Raw genomic sequence first — 24613 nt, forward strand, 5'->3', positions numbered from 1 at the left:
TTAAATAAATACATTTTACTTAATATTCATGAGAACATTGATAATATAATTTTAAATGTATTTATCACGTATATAAAAATATTTATTTTTGTGTGGTTGGTGTATATTTCACTATGATGTTACCTGATCAATTACAAATGACAGAGAACAAAGGATTACGATTTATATAATAAGATTTTTTTAATTTAGCAATTATTTTTAAAATAAAAATTTATTAAATGGTATAAAATTAATGTAACTCGTACCATTACAAATTAATCTCTTCTCTTTTACATTAAATACTTTAAGATTGTCGTTTAATATTTTGTTATGTGACATTAAAAATGTCAAATGAAACATGCTGTCAACATATTTTTCAGTGGGAATTTCTCTATCTTTGATTATGCATTGTTATGGATGTAGTTGCGAGTTCTTAAAGTTGAAAGTGATAATTAACAAAAGTCTTACAATAATATATCCTCTCCACGACACTGCAAGTAAAATTTGTCTGACTTAAAAGTTCACTTTTAATGCAATTAATAATTAATGATTTACAATCAATTAATTAATTTACTAAAATTCAGTTCATTTATTGTAGTAATAGTATTAATTTCCATTGAAATCAGAAACACGGTATATACAATCTAACATGCATTTAAGAGGCATTCTTACCTCTCCAATTTTGTTTTCCCAATTATATTGACTCGATCTTCTCATATCCTTCAAGATTTAGCAATCGGCAGTAACCAGTTTGATATTCAGAGTTTTAATTTTATATACAGAGATTATCGAAGAAACATGAAGGACTTGACACGAGCCATAATTTCATTGGCTCTGATCTTTGAGAGCTGAGATTTGCTTAGAATCTGAAATGCATGTCCAACACCTTTGAACACCCCATACTCCACCTTTTTACCTGCTATTGCCAAAGCATCACAAAACTCCAAGTTCCTATCCTTCAATATGTCCATCTCTGAGATGCACACCAAGGTTGGTAAGAGCTTCAATTCATTAAATTTCACCAAAGGATTGCACCATGGATGGTCACGGTTAGCACCAGATGGTAATGCCAAGCGCCAATAAGTATCAGATGCTGCCAAATTCAAAGCAGAACCTGGTGATTGAGCCATGCACTTCTCTGAGTTTGTTCTCACTTCCCCACCGAAAAAGGGTTGTATTAAAATAAGACCCTTCAAATTTAAAGGCCTTAAAGTATCACCTTCACATGCATCTAGTCTTGTGGCAACATTGTAGGCTATGTTAGCACCAGCACTGTCCCCTGCTAAGAAAACACTGGAAAAATTACATTTTGAAGTCCACCATTCACTACCCTTGTATTGAAATAGCAATTGTTGTTTCACCCACATTAGGGCCTTTAGTCCATCATCATAGGGTGCTGGGAGAGGGTTCTCTGGGGCCAATCGATAATTCACTGACATGATCACACACCCCACTTTGGTAGATAGCCTAGCAAGGAAATCATGGTAGCAACTCCATGCTGCAGACCCAACACAAAAGCCACCCCCATGAAAATAGACCAACAAAGGTAGTTTCTTTTGGCAAATTGGGACATAGAAACGAGCCCAAATGTTTGTAACGTTGTCAATCACCATGTCCCTAGAATTCACGTTTAGTTCAGGACTCAAAGCACTAGCAGTGACACATGGAACAACCTGGGGTCGTTCCACATATCCATCTTTGTGTACTCTAATAAGCCCTTCAATTTCCTCAACTACAGGACCATGGTGTGGATACTCTTTAGTAGCAGTGTATTGTGGGCTAAGGCTTAGACTTGAGGTAATAGCAGCCATTTTTTTTTTCTCGTATAAGAGGGGGTTTGATACAAGAAACCAAGAATGGAACTTGTTTGTGGTGATGGGTTTGAAGCGTTGTGGTTCCTTATAAATACAAAAGTAATTGGAAAAAGCGTTGTAACACATTTTAAATTTCAATGCATATGTATATCTTTTATTTATTTATTTATTATATTACATGGCATCTTTCATTTCTCTACAGTGTACAAGTGTCTCGTGGGTAACAACCATTTTTCTTGAAACAAAGTGGGAAAAAGGATCAATCAATCTTTTCCTGCCAAGTGGGAAGTTGTGGAATTCGACACATGTATCCACGTGAATTCACATGTGGAGGGTCAGCTGAATTTTCGAATGCGCCTCCAATTTTGATAGGATATCGCTTTCAATGCCTAATTGGGAAGCATGAACCTAAAAAGGACAATGTTGTTCTAAATTATTGACTACTTTTAGGAGGGTAGCTGTGCATGCCTTACTGTTAAGTTACTCAATCAGCTGCAAATTCACCAGAATGAAATGCGTCCATTGGATGAGGCACCATTACTAGCCCCTGATGTTTGACCTTAATCATGACAATTTGACTTATGCCTTTTTTATTTGTAAGACATAACGTTTCATTTTTTTTCCTTCTAATCTCACTCTTCTCAGAGTATTTAAGTTTCAGGTTTGTTCATGTAACTGTAATGATGTCGTCTATTTCTCTTCTTAAATTTTCATATTTGTACAACAGTTTTTACGAATTTTGTAATTAAAACCAACCCAAGAGTTAACAAGATGAGATTTCATATTGACTATATTATAATTTTTAAAAATTAAAATAATCTTCACCTTATAAAATTAAGGGTTTTATAATCTCAACCCTTTGAGAAAATTAAATTGTTTTGATGTTAGCTAAATGGGTTTATAGATAAAACCAGTTATAAATCAATTAAAGTTCAATTTTGAATTCTATTTTAAAATTCAAAACCGGTTTTGAATAAATTATTTAGAACCGATTATCTGCACCATTTATTAAAAGTAAATTAAGTTGACTTATCATTAAAAAATTAGTTTGACTTAAAATTCAATTTTATTTTATTTTTGTTATTTAAATGTTATAAATACAGTTTGATTTGAATGTTTCTTTTTCACACTACTAAAAATTAAATACGTAGTCCATGATGGGCAACTAAAGAAAAGAGGAAAACCCTCTTTAGCACGTAATTGTTGACATTTTTAAGAAACAATTGAACGTAGTGGAGTGCAAACACTAAGGGCTAACTTTAGGTTGCCTCCCATTAGCATCATTTCAGGTGCACTGTTTGAGACATTACACAATTGATGTTGAACTAAGGCCTTCCAGAATTTTCTTTTAGTTTGTGTTTAAATGTGAATAACTTTTTATTAAAAACTATAAAATATTATTTGATTCAATATATTAATAACGTTAAATATTATATTTTTCTCGTATTTTTTTAGTTTTTAAAGAATTTAATTTAACAAAGAAGAATGTTGTAAGAAAGTGATAATTGAAGAATGTTGGGTCATAGATATGGGAAGTGATTTAGTAGCTTTTGAATGTCGTCGTGGGTGAGAAAGCATCAAAGTATGGAAGGTCTCCGATTTTGAGGATGTCCATTGAACATGCTTCTCAGTGAACACCCACATCTTTGGGACTTACATAAAGCATCGCAATTGGACTCTCAAGTCAGAACTTATTGCTTGTCTTTTTCTTTTTATCTTTAGAAAAGTCCCTTCATTGTGAATTATGCTTCTCTTTTGCTTTACATTCATGCATCTTCTTTATCTTTTCTGTTTTTTCAAGAACGGAATAATACCATTTTAGAGTTGAAATTTAATTATCACTATTCATCAGTTTTCCTAATGTGGAACCATTTATTGAGGACTTTGATAATGCCCAAAAGCCTGTGAACAGAGCACAAAACTTTGAGAATGAAAATCCAATTTTGAAGGTCTACATCTAACAAACGAGGAAGACGTAAGAGTTTTGACATGTATACTTCATCTAAAAAGAATAGTAAGTCTTCATGCTTTCAGTAAAAAAGAAAAATAGTAAGTCTTCGTTTATTTATTTATTATTTTCGTGCTTAAGAGTTATGTAATGATTAAAAAGAAGAAGAAATAATAGAATGTTATTTTAAAAAAATATTTCATGAAAAATTGTAACTGTTCAATTGTCCTATGTGATGGGGGATGATGATATTTGCACCAAGATTTTAACTGAAAAATCTCTCAAAATAAGAACAAAAACAGGTCTTCAAGACAAATATTCTAAGTTCCATAATGATCAAAATTGAGAATACAAATAAATCTCAACCAAACATGCTAACATTTAGTCAAATAACCAAAGTAATTATAGTTTACGCTGAAGAATTAAGAAAATGACAACAACTGAAACAGAGATTCCGTATAAACTATGTATTTCATATTATAGTCAACGAATCACTAATCTCACTGTTGAATTTGAAGAATCAGGCATCGTGATCATGATATCCAAATTTCAATCAGATTTGGTGATTAACTATTCTCTAAACACAATTTTACGTTAAATATTTTTTATATGTGCCAATTTGACTTTTAAATGAGTCTAATATTTTTAAATAAAATTAAAATATATTTTTAGTCTTTGTAGTTTATTTTAATTTTACTTTTACTCTCTATAAGTTTTTTGTCTTTATAATTTTATATATTTAAATTTTAAATTTTAAATCTCATAATTTATTTTACTTTAGAATACTATTAGGGGAAAGGAGTAATATCAAAAATTTTAAAATTATCGAATAAAAAAAACAAACTTTAAAGTATAAAAACCAAACTTAAATTTAAAGTAAATATTAGAGATCAAAATGTGTTTAAACCCTTAAAACCCTTAAATGTGAGTTATAAAGAATTAATCTACTTGATTAATAAAGTAAAACTATTTTGAAATATAAATAAATTATTAAAATTATTTAATAGAATAAAAAAAATTTACTAAAAAAATTAAAACCTTCTTACAACAAATACTAAAGTAAGACTAATTATTAATAAATTATATATATATATATATAAGGAAAATTTTTTTTACACTAGTATAAGTTTAAAAACTCTTACATTCGATTTGAGTCTTTTATTTAACTTATATCTAATAAGCAGTAAAGTAATAAATTATAATTCATTAAATAAAAGATTCAAATTAAGTGTAAGAGTTTTTAAACTTATACTAGTATATATTCATTTAATTGTTTTATTCTTAAAATTCATTGATTATAATCGTTCCTTTAAGGTGTAGACATTCTTCCTTCAGTATTTCTTTCTTAGACAGGTTAAGACATGGGATAGATGTCTCAAGCAACTTTGTTAGTGCATCACTTTTCTGATTTTCTTGACTATTCTCAACTTCAAGAAGAGAAAGAATTAGAAAATAGATTAAAAAAAAAGGGGGTAAATCTTTCTTTGCCTAAAAGAGTGGTACTTGCTTTACTTCTTTTTATTAACAGTTATAGATCAAGGAATATGGAATGTTTGATGAAAGGTACTACGCCTATGCGCATTGTCCCAGGAGTTCTTTCTTCTGCCTTTTTTTTATCTCATTGGGTAAACTACAGGTATTAAAATCCCAATTTATTCCATAATTCTATGCTTTTTGGAGAATGAAAAGTTTATTGCAATAACATAATCAAATGTTTCGCAGGAGAAGTTAGTATAACTGTATATATAGTTGAACATCAGTAGGATCTCACTATTCACATAAAGTAATGTATGTTTGGGTTTGATTCCATTCAGAACTCAGGCATTGAATGAAGGCGATTGTGGGAGTAGAAGAATTTTGTTTGAACCGAAGTCACCAAAAACCACTAGAACCTCATTTTCAAGATACAAACCAAACCATTGCACAACTTCAGTGTGTATGTCTATTAGAGAGTTTGGATAGCACAAAATAGTTAACAAAGCAAACCATTTTTCACATTCTTTTGGCCAAAATTTGCGTCAACTAAGCACTGAGAGTTGCACTTAATTTATTGATACTCAGTATTCAACGTCCTAACTGCGTAATGCATTGAATAATGAATATCCAGCCAAAATAAAATAGAGAGAGGAAAAATCGAATAGCGGTGTATTTTTTTTAATTAAAGAAAAAAATTAAAACAAATATTTTTAATATAAATTTCATAATTTTCCCACAATTTTCTTTCAATTAAAACAAATAAAATGTTATTTAGAAATGTTAATAACACACTTATAACACATTCATTAAATTTTAAAACATAGTCTTTTAGTTTTAATTGTTTTTAAAATACACTTGATTAAAATCACAAAACCTTTTCAAACCCCTTCATTTTATAATTGATAGTATCCAAAAGCCCATTAAGAATGACACTGTGATGGCCCACAGAGAAATTGTCCATCTGGGCCCTCAGGAATCTAAATCATGCTCGATCCCCGTGGTCCCCCAAAAGAAAACACCAAATTTTTATTTCTATTTATTTTTATGTAAAAAATAAAATATTATAATTAATATTTTTTGTTTATATAACAATTTTAATTAATGTAAATAAAATATTTACACAAGTGGAATATTTTAAAAGTTAAAAAGAAGACTCATTAATAAAAAATAAGTTAAAAAATATTAAACAATTCTAACAAAATAATTAAGTTTTTTGGTATATATTTTTTTCTCTAAATGAATAAATAAAAACAAATATTTTATTAGATAAATGAAAAGGCATCGCTCATTTTTCTCTTACACAAAACTTAGGTGTAGTCCTGTAAATATTTTTATTACTATTTGTTAATTGAAATTATAATTTTTCTTTAATAATATATTATAATATTAAATTTTTAAATTTTTTCAATTTCATCTCTTAAGTTTGTTGTCCGGGTTAATTGTCGCATTATTAGTTGTTAATTATACTCAACAGATTTTTAACTACTCATTAATATTAGTCAACTCATTCACGCATTATTAACACATTTAGATAAATAATTTAATTAAATATTTAATAAAAAAGAACTTATCACCTAGAAATTTATTTATAAGCTTAATTATGAAACTTTTCAAAAGAAAACTTTAAAAAATATTTAACAAGTCTATCCATAAAATTTGTAAAAGCTTGTTAAAATTAGTTTAAAATTTGTATACAAAGTTTAAAGATATTTTTTGTAAATTTGAAAAAAATATTTAAAAAAATTCTTTCTAACATCCTTATATTCATAACAATCAGAAACGAATTTTAAAAGTAGTAGCTGAATCGTGGAGTTGAGGAAAAAGGATCTATACCCACAAGACTCTTGAGAAACTAGCTCAAGTTCTTCATATAAACAAAATTATAGTAGTATAGCATCTATTACATTAAGCGTAACAAGCCGAATTATCTATAAAATAGATCTATTAATTAAAAATAAAATTACAACTCCTTGAAACCTAACATGATTTAGTACCTAAAAAAAACTGAACTCATAAGTCACAACTAGAAAGAAAATTCGAACTAATAGAATCTCACCTATTTTTCGTATATGTTCGTTGGTTCTTTCTTTTAATCACCAAAAATACTTCATAATAATTCAATAAATAGTTTTTAATACGATATATCTATACCCAACACTTTATATAATATGGAACTCGCAATATCAATGTCAATGTGCTGTGTTGCTTTTAAGGTACAAGGTTTGAACATGGAGTTTGTTTGTTTCTTTGGTTACCAGTTAGCGTAAATGTCCAAGCTCCTGATACAGGCAAGAGAATATTGCCTTGGTGCAAGATTTGCGTTAGACATCAATATCTCACCAAATCTTTAACAACATTTTTTAAGTGAATTTAGCGGATTGAAGCAATTAGTTCAAGATAACTAACAGTTATCATCTTTAACCACAAAAATTTTGGTGGATACAAGGAACTCGTGTATAATCTTGTTTATAATCTGTGACATTTGTTGTGGGGTCTCGTCATGTTGATGAATTTTCCATCAAAGAGCATCCCAAAATCAAGAAAAAACAATCTTGTTTATTTTTTAATAGCATGATAGACTTTTTGCAATTCAAATATTAGCAGCATGTGTATAAGATTGACTTTTTTAATGTTAGTTATAAGAAGTGATCCAGCACCGATAAGATTCTCTTAATTGACGTCTTGTAATTACTTAAAACACAAACAAGCCAACGTTATGAAAACCACAACACATAAATTGATATTTTAAAACTTCAATGGTTAACCCAAACCATAAGCATGCTTGATGTCGATGTTTGGTGATTAATAATGACCATTAATGCCATTAGAAAGTAACCGCCAATTTTCTTCTGATCCACTTGATTTGTCTTATAGATTCAATGATTGCATCACAAAATTTAAAATAGCGGACATTTGCTAACGTACGAAATGGACATATTCTTCCAACTTGGACACTACCGAAGATGAGATTTACATAATCCTATTTTCAGGACCCTGAAAGAACACTGACCACAAAGGGATCTTTTTTCTTTGTTATTCACCCATCTATACATAAACCTCAAAACCCATTTTATTTTTGTGTCCCAAGTCATAATTTCCTTGTTGCAGCCCAAGTTAACAATTCAAGTTTCATTAAATCCTGTTACGGAGATGAACACAGATTCTAGTGTTCTGTTTGAGGCAGAGAATGAAGAAGATACTTTCTATGCTGAGATTAGGAAGCAGATTCTGCTCTTGACATCTGAAGACAACGAAGATTTACTAGAAACAAGAAGTTTAAACCCCCTTAAGGTCACCAATGGTAGTTCAAACAGCTCAATTTACAGTGTTAACAGTGTGCCACCACCTAGAAGCAACTTTTGTCTGTGGGAAAATCAGTGCTCTAGTTCACCGCCCGTTTGGCTAGTGAACTTGTGGAAGAATAGTAAAGGCACTGGGGTGTTCATTCCACAAGTTGCATGCAAGAAAAACCAAAAACCAGGTACACTTTTGTTAGCTGTCACTGTATGGTTTAAATATGACGAAATTGATCCAAGAAAATTGAATCTTTACTCGTAATACATTTGATTTTTGGCAGGAAAAGTGAAAAATAGGAGAAAAATCTATAGACCAGTGGTGAATAAGGATTGAAGAATCTATTCTTATGGAAATTTGTATTTAGTGGAATTTAATATGGTCGCTTGCCTTAACATAGTTTTCTTGATGATTCATTAGAACGAGAGGGAAAATGCGGGAGATAAGAAGGGGAAACAATTGTACAGTTTGCATTGTCATTCATTTGGTGATTTTATTTCTGCTAAACGTCATTATGTACAGAAATCATACCATTATTTCAATTTCATTTTCTAAACTACTAAAAATTAACACAAGATATACTACCCACTAGCAATATTCTCAACCTTCAATTACTTTTTATTTTTTATATTCACAGCATAGAAGATTAAATGTTAGTAATTCCTACATTTTAAATTTTTATTTTATTTTGCTTATGCTACTTTTTAAATTATTGTTTTTAATCTTATACACCAACAAGGTCAAGCATCCTCCTAGTAAGTCACATTGCCAATAGTGTTAGGGAAAACTAAACACAAGAACACAATTATCTAAAGTAAGCAGCGAAAATAATTTCTCAAACTTGCAAGAATCTATGAGGAACAACAACAATAACAAATGGCAGCAACAAACACAAGGACACAGAAAATTATTTACGTGGGAAAACCCTCTCAATGTGAGAAGTAAAAACTCACGGGTTTAAGCCAGTCAATCAAGCTCCACTATAATCAAATAAGGTTACAAGAGAGTCTCAAAATACTGCACAAACAACCAGCTAATACAACCAAGCAATAAAGCCTAACCAAAGAGAGAAAATCACAAAACAGGGCTGTTGTTCAGACACGATTTCTCTTAGCAAAAACCTCAAATCAACGATCCCAGCAGTCAGAACGAAGAACTATACGTTTGGGAACTGCTGTCAAAGTTTCAGCTCAATCCAACGGTTGAATAAGGAGAAATAACGATTTCTCTGCGGCTGGTCTTTGTAGAGTCACCAAAAATAGGGCTTCTGTGCGAAGACAATATCTCTAACTTCAGACCTCCAATTGATAATACGAACTGTCAGAACGAAAAGCACCGTGCTATGAACCTTCTGTAAAATTTTTAGCCTGATCCAACGGTGCGAATCAGATATCGAAGGAATGAAGTAACTGGTCAGGAGCTTCTTTCTTCTCTCACTTCCCCTTCTTCCTTTTTGATGTCTCTCTGCGAAAATACACACAATAGGCTGCGAAAAAAATACTCTAATATAGACTTCTCTTACCCACTCGTCTGACTTCTCACTCCCCTCAATTAAGTGTAGAAAATGAGCTTGAAAATTTAAATTTTTTAGACACATAGTTGAGAGTCCAACCCAACAAATAGAAATTTTTAAAAAAATGCAAAATCATAAGGACCATAATAAAAAATATTTGTTCAAGATTACTAAAAATTTACCGAAATGTATATTAAGTCAATCTTTAAAAATATCCAAAATATAAAAAAACATCTAAAAGTAAACCCTCTCCGGATGATATGTAAAAAAAGAGAGTAAAATTTATTAAGTGCAATTTTGTGTTCCATTAGAAAGTGTTAGAATTTGAATATATGAATCCGTTTGCCTCATAGATAAGAAAGAAATTGAAATCATTTTATATCTATCAATATAGTGATGTTTTATGAAGTTATTTGGAATGCTATCTAATCTAGTAGTCAGTGAAAAGGTAACAATGATATTCATCAGTGTACATCAACTTTTCCACGTTAACGCTCCCGATAAGAGTTGTTAATATACAGAACATTACTCAACAGTTAAAAAACATTAGTTTAAAAAACATTAGATCAGCAACTATATGTTACATGTTTTGAAGGTGCCAACAACCCATCATTGAGTTCCTACACATTAGGAGTGCTCCATAGATAGATACATGTGTTGTCAATTCTAGTACTCTTTAGGACACGCTAACCATAATGAATTAAGAGCTCGAAGTCGTGAGACATAATCATTTATGACAAGGAGAGCACGAGCCGCTTGGAGTGTGGTCAAAATTCGTCGCAGTTGCTGCAGTGTTTGTTGCCTCAAGAGGTCAGCCTAAGAAACAAAAACACATTCTCAGTATTACAATGCATATAAATTTTTTAAAGGGTGCTTGTTTGTAGTGAAAATTAGCAATGACTCATGTTCTGATCGCACATAGCACTCCCTAAGCTTTTTTCCATTTCACCCCGGTATGTACATTGTCATCGATCATCATCAACAAGCCTATTAAATTCACTGATTTCGATTACGTTTATTACCTGATGAACAAAACTCTCTAGTGTGGCAAGCTTGCCTAATGCAATTGCCATCTGGCCCATGTACTCGGCAACATTTCCAGAACCTGCAGGTCCTAGAGAGGTGGAGGAAAGTGTCTCTGAAAGAGATTGTTGCAATGCTTCCATGCCTTGTGATAAAGCATCCTCAGCCTGCTGGGAAGACTGCTGCAGATTGTAAATGCCCATCAGCTGTTGATCGGTTAACGGCTCAAGTTGGTTTCTAACTATCTGAATCTCAAGAAATATGCAGACAAGAGTCAACACTCAATGGAATATATATACTCTAAGCCTAGAGCAGAAAAAGTGAGCAACTGAAATGGTGGATTACCTTGAGAATTTCAGATGAACGAAATCCTCCAAGCCATATGAAGCATCTTTCTGCAGGTGTCATCCACATCCCAGAAAGTATGTGAAATACATCAGCCTTTGCTCCTATGCTCTTTAACCTATATAATTCATCATAATGTGCCATGACTCCGTCAACAAGAAGATGCAGTTCATTATCACCCATTTGAGAATTTATAGCTAATCTTATGTCATTGATCAGCCGTTGATGTTCGTCAACCCATCGGGCATAGTCCATGTCAAATGCTAACGCACCTGAAAGATTAAAAGAATCATCACAATCGCATATTAACATTCCCTCCTATACTATACAATTGTTCAAATCTCAACACGCTTAACGGAATCAAACACTTGCAAGAGTTTCACATCAATAACTGATTTACTTTTCTGCTACTGACCAAAGGAGAGTGCTCATGGGTCTCTCCAGCACCAGAAAATACACCAGCTTAAAACTTTGTTCAGTCCCTTAAGACGTCAATAAGATCTCCCAGAAGATGAAAACGCACATGTGAACGTCCCAAGCGTATTGTGCATGATTTCAAGATAGTAACAAAACATACTTCTCAAGGCATCCCATTTTAATAACAGAAGCACTCGCAATTTGGATTTTAGAAATGTAAAATGATTTAAATAATCAACCTTATTCTTGAATATGGCCAAAACCACACACACACACACGTGCATGTATGTATTCAAGGATTGCCAGAGAGACATTGTGAGAAGAGGTGTTCACATGTGTGAATAGTCATCTAATGCAAAGAATCCAATTTCCTATTCTCCCATTGCATGTATCAATGAAATAACATACGTTTCTTTTGAGTTCCCAAGCCAACAACTTTTAGACTTCAGAAGAAAACTAGATCGACCTATGATTGAAGCCTTAACATGGCCTCAGGTTTCCAATGCACCAGGTTCATGCGAATTTCTATTAAACTGTGGATATATCTTTCCTATGATTGGATATGGAATATGTATGTATTCATCTATGTTGCTATTTTCTAGGAATTCCAAAGAAGTGTATGAACTTCCAGTCCTAAATGTTATAACACAAATAGTACTACAGTTTCCATGTGAAAACATCTTAATATAACCATCATGTTTCTGCCACTGTGAAGGAAAATATAATCTTTTTAATTACCATTTCCAACAACTGAATGACCACGATCCCCCGTGATTCCAGTTGCAACAAATGCACCCTGGAGGAGTAGCAGCCAATAAAAAAATAGTAAGTACAAATAATAACAAAATTAAATAGAATGCAAATTATCAAGTGGAAATTTTAATTTCTAACACCTGTTGACGTGCACGTTGAACCTCTTGCTCTAATTGTGCAAGTCTAAGTCGACTGTTCTCCAATTGCTGCACATATGCCTATTTGACACCAAAAAATATAACCGGTAAGTCTAAGTTTATCAACCTGTTTCTAACTTAGTTATCAATTATAATAATTGTATGTTGTATTTTATAGTCTTTTTCATCCCATAATTCTTTAAATTTGTTTATCCCTCTATGCTTTATGATCAAATGAGCAATCTAGATTGTAGCAATTACCTTTTTCCTTAGCCTACTCTTCCTTGCAGCCTCTCGATTCTGAGCCAACCTGCGAAGAGTCTAAAAGAATGGATCCACAGAAATGAAGTATCAGCAATGAAACACTATTTGGTAAGCACAAGCTACTCACAATAAAAGCAGCAACCAACCTTGTGATCACCAGCTTTAACCTTAGTCTTACTTTGGTCCTGTGAGTCCACAACTACAAGCCCTCCATCCCGAACTCCATTGCACCATGACACCGTCGAGAAACACTGTCAAGGAACATTAAAACTCCCTCAATCCTCATCCATCAAAATCACAACAATGTACTCAATCTATTCACAAAAACATTGATTGGGAAAAACAGAGTAAAAAGAGAGACCCACTTGGTTTTTATCATCAGTGTCAATATCTGTGGAAGTATCTTCGGTTTGTTGGCTCTCAGCATGCTGGTTCGCAAGGGGCACGGTGGCATTTGTGGTTCCTTTGTGGAACATGGGTTGCGACCCTGTCTCAATGCACCCTGCAACTGCAGAAGCAAACTCTGCAGACCCAAGGTTCTACGCAAACATTGCGTTTGAGTCGAACCAAAAAATGTAATCACATAAGACACTCGCACACAAAACTTATCTACCTAGAATAAACGGAGAGAGAGGTTGAATACCGTGTGGAATGCTCCGTACTGCAAGTTGCTTGCAACAACAGCTACATTGTTCGACTTTGCACCAAACACAGAGCCTGGATATAATTAAAAATTGAAATTTTTTAACCAAGAAGGAGCCATTATATTATATATTTGTACACATAGAGAGAAAGAGAGTAACTTGAGCTTAAATCAATAGCATCTTGTTGTTGAAATGAATGTTGAAGATCCGAGAAACGCGTTATATTCCGGCTAGTGTCATCTCCCCTGTTTCACAACAGAGAAACTCTGTTTTACACCCCAACAATTTTTATTCTAATACAAAAAAAGGCATGCATATTTTGCTGCATACCATTCCGTTTTCCAGCTTCTGTTACCCATTTCACAAAAAGGAAAAAAAAAATTATCAAACAAGGGCAAAGCCAGAAAAAAAAACACTATAATCGTTTACAAGAAGAAGTACACTGTGCATTATACCGATGCAAGAAGGAAGAATGGCAATAGAGCGGTGAGCTTGATTCGGTAGTCTTGAAGCTTTGCATCTTTTATAAGCTAACTGAATAGGAAAGCATCATCATAGGAAGTTTAATTTAAACAAGTGGAAGTAGAAAATGGAAATGGAAGCTTGAAAAGTTGGATTAAGCTTTAAGAAGAGCGTAGCGTATCAGTACAGCTCCGGTTCTTTTTTCGATAACACCAGTACAGCTCCTTTTTTTAAATATTATTGCCGTTTTGTTTTGGCCGAATAAAGTGTTCATTTTTTATTAATAAAAAATTATTATATTAAATATAATAAAATCAATATTTTAATTTTATTGAAAATTCATTTTTTTTACATACTTAAATTCCATTCTAAAAATTGAGTTAAGTTAACAAAATTGATATAAGTATTATTGGATTTGGTGTCATGTGTTAGTATCATTAAACTTAATAAATTTTATTATATTAAACAAATCTAAAATGAAGAAATAGATCTTTTAAATTTTAAATATTTATAAAAATAAACAAATATCTAATAAAAATATAATATAAAAAATAATTTAAAATAAATCATCTAAAAACTATAATTCACGTTTTATAGATAAAATAAATTATTATGATTCAGATTTTGTAATACTAGTTTTAAAGTTCAATTTAAATGCTACAAATATTTTTTAACAATGTGTGTATATATATATATATATATATAATTTTCTAATATGTTAAATGTTTATTATTTTATAAATATGTATCCATTTTAAATATTTAGTATTAAGTCTTGAGAATTAAAAATATAAAAAAAATTGAAGCAATAGTCAAAAGTTTTATTATGTTTATATGTGTATGATTGATTGATTTTGAAAGATTTATATTTAAATTATATCGTATGCAAATGTTTCTCGTGTAAGTGGCAATCACAAACTAAATAAAAATTATTGTTAGAGTATGTGAACTTAAAATACAAAAATTAGAGAAATATTAATTTCTTAAAATAATTTAATTGAAATTTAATGCAATATCTGTATATATCTCAAGCTAGAATAATAATAATTAGCCTGAATATTTGATAATTACAATAAGCATTAACGGATTGTTTTTCTTTTAAGAAAACCTATGCTACTCGTCTTTAAGTAATTAAAAATCTTTAAAATGTTTTGGAAACACTCTAATTTTTAAAAAAAGAAATCTTTCCGTTGTAAAGTGAAAGATAAATTAGGCATGTCCTTAACTTGGATTAATGTTGTTGGCAAATAATACATTTTTTAAAATCGTTTAATAGAATTATATTGTTTTTAAATGTTAATAACGTATTGATAAATGTTCACTTGTTATTTTCAATCCGTTATTAACATTTAAAAACAATATAATTACAAATTAGAAAAGAATGTCACGTAATCAGAAGGAAGTTCTTGACTTATTGGCATGCATCTGTTTGAAGTACGATCGATTACAAGATAGATGTACAAAATATGTTAGAAGGGAGATGAAACCAACGATCATCTCAGTTGTGAATTATCAATACTTTGTATTATATGAAAATTTTAAAAATAAAATACAAAGATGAAATATAAATTGTAAATTATCATTAGTCTTTGTATATTCAATTGTATTTAAAATAAATTTATTTACGTTAGGTTTCGTAACGCTTTGACTAACACACAAAATTATATATATATATATATATTGATAAAAAAAATGTTAATTTTGTATTTTATAAAGATGAATAGCCTTTAATTTTATTTTTAAAAAGTTGCTTGACTAAAATTGCGACTTGAAAAAAGTTCGTTAATTTAGTTTTTAAAATTATAAATATAAGGAACTTTATTTTTATTTCTTGTTATTTTCAATACATAATTAGCTTAAAAAACTGTAAACAATTTTTGAAAGTATAAAAAAAAAATTCATCTTTATAATGTCAATAACCTATTGACTGTTTTTCTTTGTCTTAAAGATTAAATTAAGTGGAATATTTTTTTATGAATAAGATTTTGAGAATTTAGTGTTCATAAAATTACTGCTGTAAACAGTGTGTATAAGTGTGTATAAGGTATTTTGGACCCTTCTTCCAAGACATAAAAAAACGAAGTGTTACATTGCATGATTGATCCTCTGCAACTGCAATGCATGCTTCTCTCTCTCTGGATACTACACAACTGTGAGCTCTAGGTGCTCTCAGGTCTCAGCTCTGAAGATCTGCACAGGTTCAGATACAGATACAAATGGAAGGTTAAATCACCACTATTTTAAGTACAAAAAATTGAATATTCGTTTTATTTTCGTTTAAAATATATTACAATTCATATCTATTATCATTTAAAGGTCAAATATATTTTATTTAGTTTTAATATTTCAATTAAATTTTTATTGTATGTTAATCTTTTTGTTCCTTCACATAAATTTATGTTATTTTTTTTTAAATTTCGATAAGATTCTATTGCTTTATAATGTTTAAATCTAGTCCTGGAGATTAATATTAATATTTCAAAAAACTATTTGAATGATTTTACGTGAATAATGAAATGAATAAATAATATTTAAAATAACAAAAAAAAAAAAAAACTGTTTATACGCATTAAACGATATTCGTCACGTGAGCGAAAACATCTGAAAAAGAATGCATGGTGAGATGATAGAATAATGATGAGATTGAGCTATGAACAAAGATAAAACATAGTAAACTTAAAATTCTCTACTTATTATTATTATCGTTGCAATTTATTGTCTTAGTTTTATATATTTTTAATTATTTTAATTAGACTCAACGTATTATATTTAAAAAAAAAAAACTAATCAGTGCGTTTATAAATAAATTAAAAGTAAAAAATTACGAGAAAACACAATCACTTAAAATTATAAGTATATTTAAAATTCTCGTTGATATAATTTTAAATTTTAAAATATAGTATTTATATTTTAACTATTTAATGACAATATTCCAATTAAAAAATAAACTCATCGTGATAACTAATGCAATCAATGTTTTCAATGATACATTTGCTATTTTTTTGGATTTTATTATCTTCTACCTTTAACGTTCAATTTAAATAGTTAATGTTAACAAAATTTTATTTAAAAATAAAATATTAATTGTACTTTTATATTTTTAAGTGACAAATATTTTTTAATATATCTTTTTCGTTTATTAATTTAAATTTGAAAGACAATTGAAATTGATACTAATAAAAAATAAAAAAATAAGTTAAATAAAAAGTAAAACAAGAGAAAACTACTTTTTTTCATAATTAGAGTATATTATAATAACTTAAATATCTTATATTATTCTATTATATATTTTTGAATTGAAATTATAAAACAAAAAAATATACTTAAAAATAAAACATTTTTACCGATTAAGGTGCATGGTTGAGAGATTAGAAGAATGTATAGTGTGGGGTGTGAAGCAGAACTAGAGAATGGAGAGGAGTAGCTATAAGATAGGGAGAGTTAATTAAAGTAAAACCTTTGCTTGAAAGGAACCTCTTGAGCAGTGCAGCGTATTGTAGTGTGGTGTTTTGGTTTTGGTTTTGGTTTTGGTTTTGGTTTTGGGTTTTGGAATGGGGCTTTGTTCCTTTACTTTGCCAATCTGCAACAGCGTGTGTCAGACTCAGAAGAACAACTTTGTATGTTTTACTTTACGCTAACGTGGTGAATGCTCCGCCTGGAACTGCGGAACTGTGACCCAAAAGCTCAAATCGGAAAGCGTATGATTCGTTTATATACCCCTCATGACGCATCCCTTCATACTCCTCTTCTTTGTCAGACTTCATTTATTCTTCCACTTCCTGCTTTAAATATCTTTAGCTTCACACATAATTTATCAGAATTAATATGCTACCAACATTTATTTAAATATAATTATAATATAGAACACAAAAACTGTACAGTAAGAAAACATGAAATACCAAAAAAATCTGAAATTAAAGAATTTAGATAAGCTTGCTTACTGGAACATGAGCGCCTGAAACTGAGAACGTGATGCGGATGACAGGTGCTGAAGTTGGCCAGCTAGCACTAGGCACCCCTCCCTGCCTCTGCAAACTCGGCGTTTAATTGCTCATTGCTCATACGCGAGAAAAGAGTGAGACCCGATTACACTTTTTTCATTTTAGAAGATCTGTGCATTCATATCATAAAATACAACACTCCCATTTCAATTTCTAAAAACCCTGATCTATTTCGGTATAGTTTAACCTCTTTTTTTCTTTTAGAGCATAAAAGGTATATTTTAAACTTTTTTTGTTAAAAGTTCATAAAGTATAAATGGGCTTCCAATGGCCGTTCACTGACATTTCCGCCTTGGACCCGGGCCCATATATTTAAGAGTACAAACTACATAGGATAAATGTCTTTGCAAAAAATCACAAAAGACGAAGATAGATCTCTTGTTAGGCAGCACAAGTGCACGACACAGCCTTTGAGTTTCGAATGTCGTATCAGCGGCCGAGTTTTATTTTTTGTGATCTTTCAGGATCTCCTTCACTCTGTTTCTTTTTTTTTTTTTACCTCTTTTTATAGTTGATTTTCAGAATAGTAGCGTCTTCTTTGAGCGAACACACTATCCCAAAACTATGTTTGTAGGAATGTTTTGCTCAAGTGTTTTTGTTTGCAACAGTAATTAACCGCAGAAAATTATATAATCATAATCGTAAGCATTTTCAGGGCATATGAATCTAAACATCATTTTACAACTGATTTCAAACCGGAAGCCTTATAAATGCACAGTTTAATGCATTATTACTCAATGCTGTATTAACAATTAATTTAGTAAAATTAGCTACACTAAAAATTGTATAAAATGTCAAGTTCACTAATTAATATGATAAGAAAATGTTAAAAGTAACTGTAATTTTTTCCAATAATAATGCCTAAAAATTTAAATTTCTGTTATTTTAAATTTATAATACCTAAAAAATGTTAATTGTAAAATTGGAATTTTAAACTAATCTCAACATTCACCGAATTTTTTTTTTAAAAAAAATCTCAAAACTGTAACCGTGTGCTTTCTATGAGAAACTGTACATTTTTTAATAAATAACTATGAATATATGAATTCATTCACACGAAGACAAGCCAATGGACATTTCAAATCCAACATTGCTGACTTTTTCCTATTCCTAGTAATTTAAATGGAAATATGAAAGGAAAAATAAGCTAGACATATAATGGATAAATAAACAAAGTGTGGTAGTACCAAACAATGTGATCCCTCAAATAGAAGTATTTTCTCGTACACGGTCATCGAGTCGATTGTGGATTAAAACTTGCCCTGCTCGAGCACTCCTATATTGAAGTCGCTGATGAAGTGTCTCAGACATCTGGTTGAAAAATTCAGCATCCCATCTATGAATCAATAATGGGTCTTCTGCATAGCAAATGTATATGGATGTAACAGCACTTTCCACCACAACCATTGCCAATCCAACCTGAATAATTACAAATTTTATGTCACATGTTCAACAATATACAGCTTGACCAATTCCCATAGTAAACACAAAACAGGAAAATAATACACAAGGGATGTCATCATTAATTTAGCTTTGTCGTACATGCCTAAAAAATTATTTTACTTTCATAGTCAACATCTAACAAGGAGTTAATATGATAAGCATGACATGCCATTATTATAACTCAATGTTTCTCACCATTTCAAGAGAATGAAAGTTCCCCCAGAAACAAACTTGAAGCAAGGAGATTGTAAACTTACCAGTACCATCCCCATCAGCATGGATGTGGATCCAATCATAATAACTCTGTCCCTCCATTTAATCCATGCCCAAACACCAGAGCAAGTTCCAGTTATCAGCCCACCAAAAACAGTGCCCATTAGAAGGACAGCACCTGAACAATCATAGGCCACAAGTGCTTCAACGCCAGTTGACTGGAACAACTCCCATGCATCTCTGGCAGAATGATTGAAGCTTTTACCATGAACAGCAATCTGTAAGCGACATGACCATGAAACATGCCAAAGTAAGTTTTCCAAGAACTAGTACATTCAACAATCTTCAACACAATTTGCCTATATGCTATATTTCAATTATAATAGAAAATAGACAAGTGTTTTTAATGATCCCAAATTTATAACACATCAATACTGGAATGTGCTTCATGCCGATGATTTAGCACAACAAGAAATGCAATGCTGAGTAGTAGCAGAGTGTAAATGTTTTCCTACGACATTCTAAATTTTAAAATTTTTCTTTATCAAAATTCAAGTAATAGTTGTTCTATTTATTCATTTTTTACTATAAGATACCAATGCTTGAAAGGATTCCATCCTCGATATTTAGCTACTTTAACATACCAATACTTGAAAGAAATTTAATTTTAACCATTAGAAAACACGCCGCAAAGAACCTAATTCCAGACACTTGTATCTATTCCTTCTTTATAATTACCAATTGTTAAATTAAATATATATCAACAATATCCCACACTTGATTGTCACATAGAAGATGCAATTTCTATCATAGAGGACTAGTTAATGATATGGAAACACAGAAGTGTACCTGAACATAGGCATATTTGTTAAAAAAACGAACAAGAGTCTCCACAATATGGAAAAGGAAATCAACACAGCAAAGCAAACACTCATTATTGCCAATCCTTGATCGAAATCCCCGTATCTGAAAGACATTTCAATTTTTTAACACAAGAAAAAACGAAAAGAAAAGCCTCCACAAATGAAAGAAATGAAGTTCAAATTGGTGACAAAAGGCCAATGAAAGGTTACCTCCCACCGCAGTGTCCTAATAGCAGCAGTAAATAATGAGCCATAACAAATGCTGCCAAAAGATGTTGTCAAAGCATACTGTAGAGATTTCATTAAGGAGTTAGCAGGAATTGAAGCTGCATCTCTACCGCCGTGAAAAAGAACAAGAAACACCATCCCAGACACTATAACATGTACAATATTACAGAGTACTGCACCTGTCCAAAATAAGCTTACAGAGAAAACCTGCAAGTATGAATTGCAATATCAGTGTAATCAGATGACGAAAGCTTCAGCAATCAGACGCCAAAACCGGTCCAAACAAGAACAGATAGAATAAAGAGCAAAACTTGCCAGCTCACCACAAGAAGCCACCAGCGTCCACCATCACCCATGCTTGAAGCCACAACACCCGCTGCCCCAAATGACCATAAGGCCATCCATAAGAGCACAACAACCATAAATGCATATGCCACTCTCATGACCTCAGGAAGATTCCAAACCATCTTCACAGCTTTTTGCAGAACCAACATTGTAAATGGAAGTCTGGAGAAGAAAAATAAAACAGCTGAAGCAAAATTAGAAAGTTCCAAACGTTAATCTGTGGATGCACGAAAGCATACATTGTACAACAAAAAACAATCTTGAAAAAATGAATATAACTGCTTATTTGCATTTCCAGGGAAGATAGACTTTTGAAAACATAGGGATTAGGTGGCAAACAAAGAGAGAATATAGTCAAACTAGGACATCGTATGGTAGTTATATTGTCCTACAGAATGTATACTCAGTCAAACCACCACTTCCATGAAGAAAACTTAATCTGGATGCATGGTTGACTTTTAGATAAACCGAAATACTCAGAATAACTAGCTATTCCAATCCCCTTTGCTGATATGAAAAAAAAAAAAAACACATTTTTCTTGTTCTAAAAGAACATTGAATTGATACCTGAATAACTAAAATATTGTGAAACAAAACACTAACCAAGCACTCTTGTTCATACTCACATTCAAGGTCAATGCCTGCCTACCACCGATATGATAAACTTCAAATAAGTAAAAAGAAAACAACTTAAATCCAATACAACATAAAACATGTAAAGGATAATTTCAAGCCAATACCTGTCTATGACGGATATGACATACAAGAACTGCAAAGCTGCTCCAATAGCAAAAGCAACCCCCCAAAAAATCTGCTCAGCCCAGAAACACAAAACACTGATGACAGCAAGATAAGTGGTGAGTATGTGAATAGAGAACTTCATCATTTGAGTAGCCTGGGAACCCAACAATAACAACCAACTCCATCCAAGAACAGTTCCAACTCCACCAGCAGCAGCATATAGGGGCCAATAAGTCTCTGTCAACCCGGCTTCATTCTCAGATAACCGAAAGGTGTACTTATCAATATTAAGTCTATTCTCTTTTTCAAACCTATTGAGCCCAAAAACCCCCAGAAGGAATCCCAGGCCAACCAAATGAATCACAAATATTCCTAACCAAAAAACATCATGCCACCGCCGCGATTGGTCCGCCGCCGCGACTTCGCCGCTTCTCCGACTACGGGCTGCATTCTGTATCCACATAAACAACCCAATTCAGAAAATTCAATTTTATTGCTCACTCTTCAACGGAATCCATAACCATCAGGCAGAACAAAATAAGTAAAAACAATGAAAAAACAAAAGGTGATATTTTTAACATTGGAGTGTAATTGGGGCACCCAAGCAAATCAAAACCATACGAAAATTGATGGTCTTTTGCCATATGAGTGTAACTGGGGGGTATCCAGATAAACAAGATCACCCCTTTTTAAAAAAAGGTTGACTTTTTGACCCCTTGGAGAGTAACTAGACACCAAATAGAAGAACAAAATTAATAAAAATGATGAGGGAATACCCAGATAAAGAAAAATAGTGAAAGTGATTGATTGATTGGTATACCTGATCACCGGTGGCTATAGAAGCCAATTCAGAGGAGGAAGAGGAAGAGAAAGAGGTAGAATTCATGATTGGGAGCAATGAGGAAACATGGTGGTGTGTACATAGAAATAGAGAATTTGGTAAGAGAGTGGTAAACGTGAGGAATAAGGCGAAACCTACGAGAGAAGAAGGTCAATGGGTTGGGTGGGTGGATAATTTGTTTTGTTTATTTAGGGTTTTGAAATAGTAGTATTTATGTAAGAGAAAGAGATTGAATTGGTGGCTTTGTGAAAAAAAATGGAGAGAAAACTGAAAGTTAACGGCTAACAGAAGAATGGTCTTTGGTGTGCTTTTCGGTAGGCTTTATTAGACCAATCAGAGTGAAGCTCTCACGCGCTACTGTATGTTATCGTACATTCCTGTCATACTTTTAATAATGTTTGAATCAAAATCGGTGTCTTTGTTTTAATTACAGTTCGGTTTGAAATTAAGTCATTTTAAAAATATAATTTAAATGCGGTAATAGTGTAAATTTGTTATGTTATTGTTTGATCACAAGTTATTATAGGGATAAAAAATATTTTTTTATGATTATTATTTTAAAAGTAGGGTAATCTGTTTTGTGTGTGAAATTTTTTAATTGTAACGTATTAATAATGTATTAAAATTAAAGTCTAAATATATTTTAAAAATTAATGTCAGTGTTTTAATTCAATATAAGAGTTATTTTTTTAACTTACTTTCAAAATCTTATTTATGATGTGGTCGGGATATAAAGGAAAATAAAAAGGAAAAAATAGCGATTGAAAAACATATATAAAAATGTGTTTGTTTTTTTTTTTTTTTTTGCTAGAATAAAAATGTGTAATTTAGATGAATAAAAAATGCAAATCAGATGAAAAAAAAATATTAATTAAAACATTTATTTTTTATAAAAATGGACATTTAACAGCTTTCTTTATATGGTTTGATATTAATTTTATCAGGATTTATAAAAATATAATTTATTTAAATTTATATTTATTGAGATACATTTTTCTTATCAGAACAAAATTTTTATTATATTATTAATATTTATTTCAGATTATATTGAGATTTTTTATTATTAAAATTTATTTTATATTATTTATTTTCTATCATAATTTATATAATTAAAAGAGAATATTGTAAGAATATTTATTCAACATAGGAGTTTTTTTATTTTTTATTTGAACTCTCTTTTTTAAATTTTGTTTATGATGTGTATGAGTGTAAAGAAAAAAAAATTATTAAAATTGGAAGAAAACAAATATATATATATATATATATATAATTGTTATTCAAATAGATAAAAGTAATAAAAAATTTGAAAAAAAACTAATGATACGTTAAATTTTTTTTTTTTTTAAATTAGGAAACACTTTCTTTATTTCTTGAATAAAAATAATTGAATTTTATTAAGTCAACTTATAATTTATTAGTCACATTTTCATCTTGATTATGATCTCAATATACTTTCCTTAAATATTAAGATGATTAATTTGTCATTTCACATTATTATTACTCTCTTTTTCTAAATCAAACATAACTTTGAGAAAATAAAACAATTGATTGTACATCGATCATTGAGGACACATATAGTGCTTTTCTTAAATTATAGATTTAATTTTATATTAAAAATAAAAAAATTACTCATAATCTTTAAACGTGTTTATGTATTATTATTATTATTATTAAATTATTTTTTAATTTAAATTTTATTTTTTAAAAGATATTTTTATAATAAAAGATATTCGTGTCCACCTTACGAACAAAAGTTCAAACAATAAATTTATACTTTCACCAAAAATTCAATCCCCCTTAATTTGTTTACTGCACTTTTCCGCGTTACAAAGAAAGCCAAGTATGAGTTGCTCCCTATAAGCAATATTTT

The 24613-nt window shown here is 30.8% G+C and overlaps 4 protein-coding genes across 6 annotated transcripts; 1 reads left to right on the forward strand and 3 right to left on the reverse strand.

Moving 5' to 3' along the window:
• Window positions 1-764: 764 nt before the first annotated feature.
• Window positions 765-1790, reverse strand: LOC113871906 (probable carboxylesterase 17). The gene has a single exon (XM_027508997.1). It carries the CDS (start codon window positions 1788-1790, stop codon window positions 765-767), a length of 1026 nt encoding a protein of 341 aa, XP_027364798.1.
• Window positions 1791-8235: 6445 nt separating this feature from the next.
• Window positions 8236-10716, forward strand: LOC113872120. Of its 2 annotated transcripts, none has more exons than XM_027509403.1 (2): window positions 8236-8698; window positions 10620-10716. In XM_027509403.1, the coding sequence occupies exons 1-2, from the start codon at window positions 8368-8370 to the stop codon at window positions 10670-10672; spliced, it is 384 nt and encodes a 127-aa protein (XP_027365204.1). In that variant the 5' UTR covers window positions 8236-8367; the 3' UTR covers window positions 10673-10716. The 2 variants fall into 2 exon arrangements, with proteins under 2 accessions (XP_027365204.1, XP_027365203.1); XM_027509402.1 differs by lacking the exon at window positions 10620-10716 and adding an exon at window positions 8795-8957.
• Window positions 10638-13820, reverse strand: LOC113872119 (transcription factor TGA2.2-like). Of its 2 annotated transcripts, XM_027509400.1 has the most exons (10): window positions 13767-13820; window positions 13607-13680; window positions 13329-13465; window positions 13110-13214; window positions 12961-13020; window positions 12703-12780; window positions 12548-12605; window positions 11393-11664; window positions 11047-11292; window positions 10638-10840 (listed from the first exon to the last, which is right to left on the reverse strand). In XM_027509400.1, the coding sequence occupies exons 3-10, from the start codon at window positions 13437-13439 to the stop codon at window positions 10691-10693; spliced, it is 1080 nt and encodes a 359-aa protein (XP_027365201.1). In that variant the 5' UTR covers window positions 13440-13465; window positions 13607-13680; window positions 13767-13820; the 3' UTR covers window positions 10638-10690. The 2 variants fall into 2 exon arrangements, with proteins under 2 accessions (XP_027365201.1, XP_027365202.1); XM_027509401.1 differs by lacking the exons at window positions 10638-10840; window positions 13767-13820 and having other exon boundaries at window positions 10980-11292; window positions 13329-13502; window positions 13607-13674.
• A 5452-nt stretch (window positions 13821-19272) lies between these two features.
• LOC113871907 (CTL-like protein DDB_G0274487) lies at window positions 19273-23033 on the reverse strand. Its single transcript, XM_027508998.1, has 7 exons — window positions 22723-23033; window positions 21902-22353; window positions 21140-21323; window positions 20799-21023; window positions 20575-20691; window positions 19770-20003; window positions 19273-19488 (listed from the first exon to the last, which is right to left on the reverse strand). Exons 1-7 carry the CDS (start codon window positions 22786-22788, stop codon window positions 19273-19275), a joined length of 1494 nt encoding a protein of 497 aa, XP_027364799.1. The 5' UTR covers window positions 22789-23033.
• Window positions 23034-24613: the final 1580 nt, after the last annotated feature.

Source organism: Abrus precatorius, unplaced genomic scaffold, assembly GCF_003935025.1.
Source record: "Abrus precatorius isolate BTA unplaced genomic scaffold, Abrus_2018 Scaffold7, whole genome shotgun sequence".
Lineage (NCBI taxonomy): Eukaryota > Viridiplantae > Streptophyta > Magnoliopsida > Fabales > Fabaceae > Abrus > Abrus precatorius.

Excerpts from the sequence above, each read along its gene's own strand:
- LOC113871906 (XM_027508997.1), bottom strand. The coding sequence starts at position 1,790 with ATGGCTGCTATTACCTCAAGTCTAAGCCTTAGCCCACAATACACTGCT.
- LOC113872120 (XM_027509403.1), top strand. The coding sequence starts at position 8,368 with ATGAACACAGATTCTAGTGTTCTGTTTGAGGCAGAGAATGAAGAAGAT. Across the intron at positions 8,699-10,619 it reads CAAGAAAAACCAAAAACCAG|GTGCCAACAACCCATCATTG; the intron begins GTACACTTTTGT and ends CATGTTTTGAAG.
- LOC113872119 (XM_027509400.1), bottom strand. The coding sequence starts at position 13,439 with ATGTTCCACAAAGGAACCACAAATGCCACCGTGCCCCTTGCGAACCAG. Across the intron at positions 13,021-13,109 it reads TTAAAGCTGGTGATCACAAG|ACTCTTCGCAGGTTGGCTCA; the intron begins GTTGGTTGCTGC and ends CCATTCTTTTAG. Across the intron at positions 10,841-11,046 it reads TAGAGAGTTTTGTTCATCAG|GCTGACCTCTTGAGGCAACA; the intron begins GTAATAAACGTA and ends TTTGTTTCTTAG.
- LOC113871907 (XM_027508998.1), bottom strand. The coding sequence starts at position 22,788 with ATGAATTCTACCTCTTTCTCTTCCTCTTCCTCCTCTGAATTGGCTTCT. Across the intron at positions 21,324-21,901 it reads GTCATATCCGTCATAGACAG|ACTTCCATTTACAATGTTGG; the intron begins GTATTGGCTTGA and ends TTTCTTCTCCAG. Across the intron at positions 20,692-20,798 it reads TTAGGACACTGCGGTGGGAG|ATACGGGGATTTCGATCAAG; the intron begins GTAACCTTTCAT and ends AATGTCTTTCAG.